General features: G+C 39.5%; 1 protein-coding gene across 1 annotated transcript in view; it reads right to left on the reverse strand.

The window, feature by feature from the left end:
- tjp2a (tight junction protein 2a (zona occludens 2)) overlaps positions 1 to 13,708 on the reverse strand; it is a 46,474-nt gene extending 32,766 nt beyond the window's left edge. The window contains exons 1-2 of the mRNA XM_034709304.1: positions 13,357 to 13,708; positions 559 to 688 (exon numbers count right to left, since the gene is read on the reverse strand). Of these exons, the coding sequence (XP_034565195.1) occupies positions 559 to 564 (6 nt within the window). The 5' untranslated portion in view covers positions 565 to 688; positions 13,357 to 13,708. The remainder of the gene's footprint in view (positions 1 to 558; positions 689 to 13,356) is intronic.
- Positions 13,709 to 13,907: the final 199 nt, after the last annotated feature.

Here is a 13,907-nt window from a genome sequence, read left to right on the forward strand (position 1 = left end):
AAAAGGAAAAGAGAAAGTATACACATGTATTTTTTAAGCTTCCTCAATGATGGGATTACACACGAGTTTCACAAGATTAAAATTCATGACATTCCATCAAGACACAAACACAATCGTCCGATTGATGTTGAAAACCACAAAAGCTTTAAATGCCATCAGCGACAAACAGCCAATAACACACACACTGGCAGGTAGACCAAACAACAGAATGACAGCTAATGCTTTTATAGATTAAAGTATTTAAAGGTCTGAGTGCAGGCATGTTGGATTTAAAGATTTATTTCAGGGCTTTTAGTGCCTTTTTTTATAGAGACAGGAGAGAGGATAGAGACAGAAATCAGGAGGAGAGAGTGGAGACTGACATGCAGGAGAGAGTCCACAAGTTGGAATTGAACCTGCGCCCTCTACATTACTTTATATGGGGCGCACTGACATAAACACTAGACTACTGGTGCCCCATGTTGGATTTAAACACAGATGACAGTCTGGAGTCAATGAGACCACATGTTCGACTCTGACAACAAAGAATCGATAACAAACAACGTAAATAAAACTCACCATCATTATAGCCGAGTAGCTACGTGAAGAGAGGCGGCGTAGATACAGGTACTGGGCTTCTCTGGACCAGCAGAACTTGCGGCCGGACTTGAGCAGATCAGTGCTGGTCTGGTCAGTGCCAGGCTGTTCCCTATGAACACAGAGAGGAACACTTAACTCACTACATGAAGTATGTGACTGTTAACTTACAACATTCACTCTGCATGTCTTTTCTCTTAAGGAAGATGAGTTACATATTAAAAAGTCATGTCACATACATTAACCAGGCATGGAATATTTGTAACAATCAAATCAATGTAATACAGCAGTAGTCACAGTAATGCTTTAGGGTAAGTGCTGTGATGCTGATGTGTAACAGGATATTCTGACCCTGTGCAAGTGGACTCAACATGAACCTAACCCAAGCATAGTGGGCCCCACACAACTAGTAACTGGTGCAGGCCAAGGTGCAAGCAGTCACCTTCCACTGTTTTAAGTGGTAGTTTATACTATATATAGCAACTCTTTGTACCTAAACAGCTTTTCTGTACAGAACATTACTATTTGTAGATGTTTGTTAATTTTTACTGAATTACTGATTGTATTTAATTTATTTTATATTATTATTATTATTATTAGGATTATTACTATAAACCTGTTGGTCATTACTGTTGTTATTTTTGTAGTCACTGTCACTGTCTTTATTATATTTTATATTTTTCTAATTATCCGTCTGACTGTACAACAGGTTTGCGGGAGGGAGAAGGGGAGGGAGGATGTTCTTGTTTGTTCAGAAAAAAACAAAAGCCAATGCATGAAACTATATTGTGATTTATACCTGCTTTTTGAAAACTAAAATTATAAGAATTCTGTGTCAGGGCAAAAAAAAACAACCATAAAAATCCAGAGTGCAGTCGAGATTTATAGGACGGTCATTCGAGTATTAGATTTTCTATGAATCAAATTATTGGGAACCTGCTGATGCCAACTGGTGGATAGGTAAGAGCTCTAAATGTGAGCGTGGTATCATTTTATGAATGATCTTTAATCCCTTAGCGTACTCCAGCGTTGTAGTAAATCGTCTTCTGTTTTGTTGTGTTCCTTTAATACAGGCTTAACATTGGCCGTTGTGTCTTATTCTCTTTTAGCCTGTATCTTCTGAATATTAGTGTAGTCTCTGCTGGCTCTGTTTCACTATCAGCTGGTAAATAATGTGTGAAGCACTCTGGGATGAATTAATAAATAAACACTCCACCGTCAAGTTATGATGGGCACACGGTTGCGCTCAAAACAGCAGAAATCACACCTAATCTTGGCAGGAGTTAAAATGTAACTGCATTGGTGAACATACTTTCCATGTTGTTTAATAGAAACTGTAAATTTTGGTTCAAATGAGTGGAGCTAAAACAGATTAAAAAAAAAACGTCTTTCCCAGAATTAAGCCCCCCATGTATGACTCTGAGTAAAGCCAGAGTGGAGCAGACTTGCTCTGATACTACTGTCTATAATACTATAATCTCCAGTCTGACTTCAAGAGCAGCATCCCTGACCTGATTGCTAACAACATGTCGAGACACGTGGCACTCTCTCAGCTCAAAAAACTTTTTTTTTTTTTCTAACTTCATGGCAGCGACTCAGAGAAGAGGCTTTCTCATACAGTCAGACAGTATCTGGATACAACCAGAGGCTCACAATGAAGAAAGGGACTGGCTCTGCGTGACTAAACCTGCTGCCTGTTACACTAAGCACTGACATGCAGGTTAAATGAAAACATGAGGAAGGGCTGGGTACCTCCAGGAACAAATGAAGTAATCCAACCTTCACACCAACATGAAAGTTGTCACAGATGGTGAGTGGACAAAAACTCTTGTGACAGTGAGTATGGACACTATAATCTACCCACCCATTAATGGTGTACATGAGCAGTTATGTAATGCACTTTTGTAAAGTTGGGGGACTTACATGAGATAAAATAATGGTCAAAATCTAGGCAGCATTAGACGGGTTATTTTTAATTTTAATAATGAGCTTTAAAAACTCTTAAGATCAACTCAAACTGTTTGCTACAAACTGAAAAATGTCAAGCTTGATCTGAAACACCTCAAGTCAAAAACTTAGGCAATGCTCTGGCTCTAGCACTGAAACATTTCAAAACACAATCTTTTTTCCTGTAGCTGACTGTAAGGCAAGGACAGGCAAGTTTATTGCTATAACACATTTCAGCAATGAGGCAAATCAAAGAGCTTCACATGAGACAACCAAGGAATCATGACGAAGGTTAGAAATCATTCAATCCAGCCTTTAAAAATCAACACAAAGAGAAAATAAAGACAGCAAAAGCTGTTCAAATATTAAATAATACGCCTTTTTAAAAATACAGGCACTAAAGTCACAGTGTAGTGTTGTGTGATAAAAAAGGGCATACAATTAGTTGTTTCAATAATTGAATTCAGGGCAGCTGCAAACAGGTGAGTCTTCAACCTGGATTCAAAAGAACTTAGAGTGTAATCAGACCTGCAGTTTTCTGGGAGTTGGTTTCAGATATGTGGAGATTTAAAACTGAACACTGCTTCTCCATGTTTGATTCTGATTTTGGGGACAGAAAGCAGAACTGTCCCAGCACATTTTACCTGCTCTATAGGTGATGTAGTAGATTTCACTAGACTTCACATCATTACCATTGATGGGACGAGAGGTTACAGAAGAGCGTTTTAGCCTATCAGTGTAATCATGATGATTTCAACATGTGTGTACTTGTCGTGTTGCTAAATTCTGACAACTTAATGATCAGCTTGGATATTATTAAACTGCTTTTTAAAATTTACATTAATGTAACACTGCTGCACCACAGAACATTACATGGTGCACAGTAAGTTCCAGTTAAAAGCCCGGCAATTAAGAAACGTATAAGAAAGTGTGGAGCAATGTGTGTCAACATGGACTACTTTGCAGAATTTGGAACAGGCCTAAGAAGAAGAATAGTTAGAAGAGATACTCTGGTAATTGTGATTAAGGTTGTCAAAATGTAAAATACCTATATTCTTTTCAATACCAGGAGCTATAAAATGATACAATATGCTTTATTTTTTACTTTAGGTAGTATCAAAATTGGCAAAGCTTATGAAATAGATCTACAGTCACATTTATCCTAAAGATGCTGTAGAAGAGGTTATATAGAGCCAGAGCAAAAAAGGTTTCACCAACTAAACGGCTAGTCGACAACCTCTAGTTTGTGCTGTATGCAACAGTCAACATAGTCCCGGACAAAAGGACAGCTACTGCAGGGGACAGGGCTGACTTTGCTCTGACATATGGCTAAAGACTCAGGCTAAACAGGCACAACATTAATGTATGGAAGTACTTCACTGAAGGTGACACCAACTCCACGGTGAAAGGTTGGTTGTGCGTGGCTGTACTGAAGAATATTAAGAACTCGTCTGTTTTGCGTAAACCAACGGAGTGCAAACCGACAGCTAGCACTAGCAGTGAAGGAAAGTTTGAGCTGTTTACATTCCGGAATACAAATTCCGTTGTTCACTAGAACGCCACTTTCTGCGTCATATCGTAATTTATCATAACAACTAGTCGACTACTTGTTTTAAAACCATGGTAACTAGTAAAAGTTAGCAGCCGTGGAACCTTTAGAATCATTAGAGGAAACGAAGAGGTGAAACAAAAAATAAGATGTAATTTAACAGTATGTCAAATGTTGGACTTTGTTCAATGACTTTTTCTAAACCAGGACTGTTTGCAATGTAGTGACAGAAAAGGGCCCAGGGGTTTCAGTGTTGTCACCCAGATAAAAAACAGGTATGGATATTTATATTCTGATATCAAGGTAAAACTACATATAACAGATATAAACTTAAAGAACCTGTATGCAAAAATTAAGAGTACAGTATGTAATATATGGATAGAACAATTAAGAAATAAATACAGAGAAATGTTCTGATAAAAAAGGTCAGCCCTGTGTTTTTGATAGTGCATTAATACACTCTCTGTTTCAGATCAATTAAACTGTTATGACCAAAGAGCCATTGGACAGTATGGAAACCAATGTAGGGATAAATCATCTTGTTCCAAATGTTGAAAAAAAAAAGTGCGATGATGGTGCATGTTGAGGAGTGTGAGGGGTTCTAGTCCCCTTCTTTACATAGCATTAATATGGAGTAACAAATGGTAACTTAAAAGCTGCTGATTTCTGAGGATTGCAGGACTATTCAGAAAACTGTCTGGTGGAAACTTGGTTTTGCCAATAAGAACAAGTTTATGTATACAAATTAAATCCACAGAATTAAAGCATTAACTAGAATTTACAGTAATGGTGCTACACTGATTTTTTAATTATCATTTATTTCTAAATGTGTACAGTTTTCATTACTGTCCCATATACAGTCTGGTCAGTAACTTGTGATGGATATATGGATGTACAGATCTTTGATGTCATTTTCAAAGAATTTAAACCTCATCAAAGACAGAGAAACATCTAAAAATTTGAGACATACAGTGTATCCCTTTGCTAAGCCCTCAGTCCACCTCATTATGTTGAAACGTTTTGAATAAAAATATATTTGGAGGATCACAGAATACAACCTGAGTAATTTGTGCAGGTGTGTCTGTTTTTGACATTTTTGCCTGGCCTACCACAGATAATATCTGAGGTATCGTTTCTTAGACAAAAAATGAACTATGTTCTTATTTTCAGTTGTAAGGATCATTAACCAAAGATCAATATACTGACTCTTCCCTCTGACAAATACACCAAATGGTTACCAGATTCCAGAAACAAAAGATCTCCTTGACATTAACGGCTATGAATGCTATTCAATTTAAAAGGGACAATGCATAATAACTCACTGCCTTATTATGATTCACAAAGTCTCTGCATGTGTTGAAGATAACAACACATGTAAACACATGAGTCTAACTCACCCGGGGGGTCTCCACAGTTTCCTGCCCGGAGGCAGAAGCTCTCGTTTGTTCAGAGGCACGATCCCCATGGCCGCCTGCATGATCGTGATGAACTTCTTGAACTTCATCTTCTAATTCTCCTCTGAGAGCAACAGCATCACACAAACCTCACAGCTCTGCCTGCTGCTACTCTCCCATCGCTCATTGTCTCAGCAGCTCCTTCTTCTTCACCACTGAGACCTCAAACTTGTCCCCTTTGTCACCTCAGTTCATCAGTTTCTCCATGACAACCAGCGCCAGCTTCAGCACCCAGAGCAGCACGGTCCCTGCGGCGCGGCTACTACGAGTCCCGTCCCCGACCGCCGAGTCTGACAGATGTCCTTTTAGCTTTCTGAGAGCGTGAGGATAAAAGGAAAACAAACAGCCACGTTCCTGCCAGGCGGTGGGCGGACCGAGAGGGGATGACAGCACGTCACTCTTACATAATTCTGGAGCATCTTTTGACATTACACTAATGAAAACGCTGCCTGTGCCACCACAACTGCTGCTGCTGCTGCCGCTGGGATAATTGTGGTACTAAGCCCTGACAGATCATGCATGCTCTCCGCCCCCTTCTTCTATAATCCCCCATCCAGGCTTAGTCTTCTCACCATTTACATCCAGAGAGACCCATCTAGAGCATCCTCACATCCTCAAACACGGGGGAGCTACCCACTGTGGAGGTTCATTAATTACAAGGCTGCAAAAGAAAATTCAGCTTTGACTAAATCTGCACTTCAAGATCAGTGTGTGCTGGAAACTCTGTTTTGTGCTTCCGAATTTCTCCTCTTGAAGAGTCCTATTTTCTCTTCTTGAGAAGTCTGATCTTTTTTCAGCTGCTTTAACACAATCTGAAAGACTTACAGTAAAGGACTGATGAGGGACGTTTATTTCAATTTACAAATGTTTCTTCAGAAGCAAACTACGTTAAAAAAAATGTGGCTAAATTTAGCATATTTGGGGATTTTTGACCTCCATGATTAAAAAACATCTTATTTCTGGGAAATACTACCTGGAGGTTGTAGTAAAATGTAACGACTAAGGCTATTTCCAGACTAAAAATGCAGTGTATTAAAACAAAGCAATACACTGCTATTGAAAGCATTAAGGTGCCTGGTTAAAATGAATCCAGGGACCTTTGTTACCTCTCAGATCTCTCCTCTACTTTACAATGCAAGAGTAAAAACCCAACAGCTGAAAAAAATGAAACCCCAGTCATAAAATTTGATTCTGTTTTCACTCCCACACTTGTTCATCGCACAGTGTGCACATCACGCCACTGCACAGATTAAAAGTCTGTATCTTGTCTTCCCTGAGTCACCAGCTGACAGCAGGCAGTCATGTCCTGAGAGGACTCAAATAAATAAATAATCTGTACGGCCTCTTGATGAGTTGCCAACCAATGCAAACTCCGGACAGGATTTATACTCCAGCAGCCTGGACGTCTGGATTACGGCCATGGATGGTCGTGCCACGAGAGCTGCAGCAGATTTCACTGAGCATCAGAAATCCCTTAGCACTGTAAGGGGGGCTGGAAATACCAGGAGCACAGCGGGGGGAGACACAAAAATAACAAGCATCTATTTTTGAAAGCGTTGGGTAACAACAGGCACAAAGGAAAAGGAGAGGAGGGGTTGTTTAAGTTCACCCTGTGTGTTGTCTTTGTTAAAAAGAACCCAAATTAAGAGCCTGACAGCACAGAGGAAACCAAAGCACTGAGCCATGCAGAATTCACACAGCAGTATGACATTCATAATCCAATACCTCACTGTAATCTCACAACATGCAGAGGTACACAATCACACCTGTGTACACCTGCCTGCTACAAAGCAGGGTTTTAGGTTAACATAGTACTAAGGCTGCAGTTCATCTCTTACTGGAGCTCATCAGTGAAAACATCTGGAGAAGATTATGTTCCAGATAATCAAGCCGTATAAAAACACAACCTCTTGAACTGCATTAATCCGGGCTTCATGAAAGGGTTGTAACAGGGAAGAGGGCACAAATATTCAGACTTGGGCAAATAAGTTCTCTGACGACATAATGAATGGTGGATTTTATTTGACTTTCTATGTGTATCATCCTTCATTGGGGACTTATTGAAAGCTAGAAGTCATGAAACGGACTCACGTGCCCCGTCTATTCATTAATGTGCAATTATTCCTCTTCATTTCACCCCTAACATATGCATAACATTTTTCTGCAAAGCGTTCTATGCGTTGTTTTTTGTTAAGCTATGTTACTTATGTGCACATTTCTTAATTATCTCTGGTTTTGTAAATATATTGTTAATTGACTTAGGTCTGTACATACTTTCCTTAAGATATGCTAATTTACTATTTTTAATTGCTAATATTTTTTAATAATTATTTTTTAATAATTACTTTGCTGCTGTAATACTTTTAAGTGCCCCGTTGTGGGACGAATAAAGGAATATCTTATCTTACTTAATTGGCACAAAAGTACGTTTACTTCTTTGCTTCACTTTTCTTTTTTTTACAAATTATTTGTATTTGCTCCTAAAATCAGGTTGACCCTGCAAGGGTTGCAGCCGGCTAGGGGATGTGTGAAACAATCATTTGAGTAATCAGATAATTAATCACACAATTACTTAATGGTTTTTATTTAGCCATCAGCTTTTCAATTTAATATTCCTCTTTTAAACTCCAGTGGTAGGAGAGAAGGAGAGATAACGATGAGGTGAAGATTTTAAGGTGAGGGCCTGAAAATGTAAAATTCACACAGGGAGTCTGTCATGTTGAATGTCACCGTGCCCTCTCCTCTCAAACACTCTTGTGTTAGGCGTACTTGATGATGACAAGCAAGTTCAAGCTTATGGATCTTGCAGGCAGTTGTTGTCTTTGCAGCGATGAGTGTTAAACACTCGTGGAATTTAGAAATCTTACAACACAGTGATGTTGCATCGGCCACAGCCATGTTGTATGTTTTCTTGTGCACATGCCACACGCAGCAGAGATTGTAATGAGTCACTCCTCAGTTATTTATTCTGCTATGTTTGTTTACCTCCCCCTACCAGGTCACTGAGTGGCGTGCACTATTTTCAGCAAAGATAGTTTGGATGCACGACGTCTCACTCCTCAGCAATTCAACGCAGGAAAACAACATTACGTTCACACACAGCATGAGAACACGTGCGATGATATCACCAAAGAATCATTGACTATCAAAGTGTCACTAATTCTGTCATTGGTTGTAGTTGACTCCATCATTCCATCTCTACAGCTGGCAGAATAAGTCTGTTATTTCATGTTATTGATTAGGTTAGGCCGAAATATCAAGTGTATTTCTGTACAATGCAGGTAAAAGAGCCAAATGCTGATATTTTCATATAAAGTAAAAAAAGCTAAGCACATCCTTTCAATCAGACAGGTCAAGGACTCACTAACCAACCTTCAAAAATGTATTTATTTGCAACATTTTGATCCTGGGAACAAAATTTTATGCTAAAATTGTTACAGCAACACTGTCGAGCTACAGGTGGGCGGGCCTTCCTGGGCACGTGACCAATTGGCCAATGAGACGGGTACGCTTTGGTCTCCCGTAGCTCGGGCAGACACCTGTGCAGGAGGTGAAATGAGAAAGAGAAGTTCTCCCCCTTAAGAGGGAAGCAGCGTGAGCTGGTCCCGGATCAGTGCATAGTGGCCTGGAAAGAGAAGCCGCTACAGGTAAGGTCCGCCTTCACCTTTGCCTTTTGCTCGACAGCCACATGTTTCCTTGCTTTATTATGGCATGGGCAGCCAACGCTTTGATGCCCTAGACCACACTTGTGCCAGGGTTGTGGTGCGGTGACAATATTAATGCATTAAAGTTTTAAGAAAACTCAAAATATAAATGTTTAATAAATCATCTATTTTAAATGTGGCTGTGCAGGAGTTATCAACATTATGTTATCCTGGCTGATGTATTGGTATCAATTGTATCAAATCGTACAGTCAGGTACCGTGCAATTCCCACTCCTAGCTGTAAAAACCATAGACTGTATAAAATATGGACGTAGTATCCGTGACGTCACCCATCTGTTCCTGAGCGCTGTTTTGAAGCCAATCGACGGCGGCAGCCATATTGGAAATGCGGAACTCAACCAGGCAGAGTGTGACGTAAAGAGGCGGGGTTTGAGCCTCCTAGCCAACAGCTATGTGTTTCCGTCCGGGAGTCACGTCAGTCATGTCCTTATTTGGGCAAAAACTCATAATCTTAATATCTTCTATTAATATCTAATAATGCTGCAAAGATCGTCTTTTTTGAATTGGTGTGTATGTGGTTTCTGTTGTTTCTGCAGCCAGCCTAAAGTGGATTCTCTATGGATTGCAGTTTATAACACTTCAGCATGGGCTTCATATTTTGAGATCGGAGGTTGCCGCTTGGTAAAAACATTCAAGCAAGTGGATTGGATGCAAAAACAGTAACATGAACTCTTTTATTATTCTAAAATAATAATTTAACTTTAAAATGTCCACAGGAGTTGGTTTATTATAAGATTTCCTTCCTGCTTATTTAGCTTTTCTTCTTACAATTACTCTTGGTTCAAAAAATACACCACTCTCTTGCAGTAGACTTGTCGATAATTGATAATGCACTTTAAGCACTGCTCTTTATTTTATAAAATAACATGCTCATGCTGGAGTGGAAAACCTGGATTGAACTTCTGTGAAGACAAATACTGCTGTGTGATGGAGCAGGAAACCGCCTGACACTTTTTGAAGTTAACTTCGATTTACCAACACCTCTGAACTTCAATAATTAAGAGTTGGTAAATTGAGCTAATAAGTATTGTTTGTTCAAACTTCAGAAAAACTAAAGCACAAAATATAAATATGTTTTAGTTTCATGAGAGGTCATTAGTTTTCTTTAAATTATAAGTCATTCTACTTTTTGTTCTCTCACTGCTTTCAAACACTGAACTTACACAACCACTGCTGAGCTCCTGATTTGTTTGAGCACGGATGGCTGCATGACAACTTTAAATCATTTCCTTTCCAAGATTTGAGCAACACATTAAGCTTCTTTTATTTTTTTTTAGCCTCTGCTGCTGCTGCTGCTTTTGGGTAACACCACAAAGCATTTTAATCTTTTAAAACTTTGCAGTGATCTTCAATTTCCATCAATCATACTTTCATTTCACAAACAAATGTCTGGGCATTATGTCTTTTAGTATCAGATGAAAATATTCATATAGTGGGTTTGCTTTGTCTATGCCAAATCTACTAAAACAAGGATATAGTGTGAGGTGCTTGGAAGAAGGAGCAGATGGAAGCCTTTCCATTTAAACAGAGACAGATTTAAATAATGAAAGAAGAGAAGAGATCCACTTTCTGAAGACTACCTTTGCCCCTGCATGTTTTGGCTTGAAGTCTGGGAATGCCTTCTATCTTTCCATCTTATTCCACAGATTGAGCAAATGAGGCTGAAGTTGCTTGCTCATCTTAAAGCTTTTACATAAGAGGTTTGTTTCTCTGCCCTTTCTCACTTCTTCCCCCACGTGTTGGAGTGGCACTGTGGAGCTACAATATTAAGGCCTGGGGCCATTATGCAATGTCCATATGCAATGCATGTGCAAGCCAGATGGAGGGACACATGCCACTCACAAATCTGTGGTGACAGTTGAGAGGGAGAGAGGAAAAGAGATTGACAAAAAGAGGAAGAGAGAATGAGTGTGCACACGTGCTCTGTACAGGTGTAATCTGGATCATCAGGGGACATGAGGTGACCTGTTGAGTCCAAATAGACGTTAGACGTAGTTATTAGAGATGACAAGTTCAAAAAAGGGCCTCTCTTCTTCACTGCATCTTTGATTCTTTTTTCAGACATGTTTGAATAAAACTATGCCAGCTGAGGAACCAGAGAGAGCACACGGATTTGCATACTGCATGGAAGTCTGCTCCTTGGTGAATTCCATCACAACTCGCAGCTCTGCAGGAAACAGAGGAAACGGAAGAAACGGAGGAGTGTTTTATTCTTGGATACGGGAGTTTGGGGTTTCAAATCTGCAATTAGATACAGTTAGAGTTTCTTAAGGTGGATTCTCATGAGCATTAAAAACACTAAATTAAGCAGCTTCATGTCAGGACTTTGGTGACTGAGCCAAGCCTACTGACTTTACTTAAACTTTTAATGGACTGTGCTTCTACTCGAAACACTTTTACACATCACATTCAACCATTGATAATACATTCACACTCTGATGGCAGAGGAAGTGATGTTAAACAAGCATCAGTGTTAACTAATCCCTTATACATGCATTCAAACACTACTGGCTATGCCATTCGATGCAATTTAGGGTTAACGGTCTTGCCTGAGGAAACTTAAAAAAGTGGACTTCTAGAGCTGGGATCGAACTGCCATCTCTTTGTTTCAGAGACAACCAACTGTACCACGGAGCCACAGCCGGCTTTGCTTATCCAGTAACTTTGGATCCGTGCATTCAATAGCTAAAACACTTAAGAGGACAGGGCAGTATAGAGAAGGAAACTGAGAGAAAGAGGGGGAAATGATATGCGGTGAAGAGCTGCAGGTTGGAACCAGATCAGGCCACCTGATTCAAGAACTATAGCCTCTGTACATGAGGCATGTAATTTAACCACAAGGCCAAACCTGAAACTTTATCCAGTTAGAATACAGACTCAAAAACAGTACACGACATGAAAGTGTCTAAAAGTAATACGTTGGAACTGATTTTTGAGAATCCGGCAATACAAGACGTATAACCCTACAGGGATATCAATTCAATGAACTGTGATTCCTACTTTTTTATATGCTTCATTTCCCTGTGTGTAAACCCTCTAGATATGCTTACACTCACTATCTGTTGAAGCTAAGGTTGTTATGAGGGAATGAATGAGTCAAAGAGCCGCAGACCAAACACAGATACAGGATTACAGGGTTTGGAGAGGACCTAAAATGCACTATCACTACTTACTTAAAAGGAACAGCAACATTTCTGATGCTGTGAAACTTCCCTTATATACCTCTAAGGGTATATTGCTTAGTTTAGGTTCCACTCCCATGTATTCTGAGTGTATGGAAGAGATAAATAAATTGAATCTTGAAAATTAAAATTGTACACTCTGTGTTTTGATTTGAACCATTTTTATAATGTAAAGTTTAAAGGTATTTTGAGCCCAAGCTATAACAGACAGTTTCCATTTACCAACGAGAAATAATTTGACTTGTTGATTTAATTTTAAGATCATTTCTGGGGAAGTAGTTTGTGCATTATATTGCACCCTGCCTTACAGACACATTACATTATTTAGGCTTCACTTGTTGGCATAATTTGGTTTATAATGTTACATTGGTCTTCCAATGTAGCTGCTGTTGTTGTAGCCATCACTGAAAGTACAGTAGGTGTACAAAACAAACTTACAACTAGCTCCATGTTTAGTGTAACCAATAACCCTTTAACATTTGTATAGTGATAATACAAATTACACACACAGTTCATGTGAGGCCTTATGTTTGAGTGGATAGTTTTGTTACTTGAGCAGATTAATAAGTCGGCCTTATTTTACTGGCTGTGAACTAGTACAAACAAACAACAAGCACTCTTAAAAGCAGGTTGAAAACAATAGTAAGCTCTAATACTAGCCCAGCCCCACCTCTAGTATTTACAGAGGGGGTTGTAGATGCAGATGCAACACAAGGCCTCGACTGAAAACACTCACATTTGACATTTCGCTCATAATAAACTATATAAAAGCAGAATTAAACACCACATGCAGGGTTTATATTCGTGTTTAGATGTTAAACTGCGTGAGGAAATGACTCCTGTGGGAGTTAGTGAGATGCCCTTATATGGCAGTGAGTGAAACGCAGCACGGTGAAAACATGAAGAACAATGCACGGACTCACCAAGTGAAACTCTGCTCCTCTCCGGGTGTAAGAGGTCTCAGGTAAGTCCAAAAAGTAGAAGAAGATTTAAAAAAAGATAAGAGGACGATGAGGGTTACCACGGGACAGCGTTCAGACGAGTGTTTTAATTCCTCCTCAGGTCCTGTCTGTGTGGTTTCCTGGTTCTCGCAGGTATGTGGGCGTGGCTTAGAGGCTGCAGGTGTTCAGGTCTGCTGGAGTTTCGCATGTGAGGCCTGTTGGGTGCGGCAGGTGGTGACATTACACTGAGTCACTCATGTTGTAACCTAAATGTGATATGGTGACTCAGTTTATGACCGGTTATTAGAAGCAACGGAAATTAGAAGCTGCAGGTAAGTTAAGGTTTTTTCTTCTTTTCATGTTTTATTTATTTATTTTTGTTACAGATATGCTTCATGTAGGCTAACACTGACACATGTTGCCCAGTAAAAGGACTGTAAACACTAGAATATGCGTAATCCAACAAAATCAGAGGTTGGGTAAGCAAGTTTGGAGGGTTAAAGGTTTTAAAAACAGCCCAAGTAAGATTTTAA

Source organism: Notolabrus celidotus, chromosome 19, assembly GCF_009762535.1.
Source record: "Notolabrus celidotus isolate fNotCel1 chromosome 19, fNotCel1.pri, whole genome shotgun sequence".
Classification (NCBI taxonomy): Eukaryota; Metazoa; Chordata; class Actinopteri; order Labriformes; family Labridae; genus Notolabrus; species Notolabrus celidotus.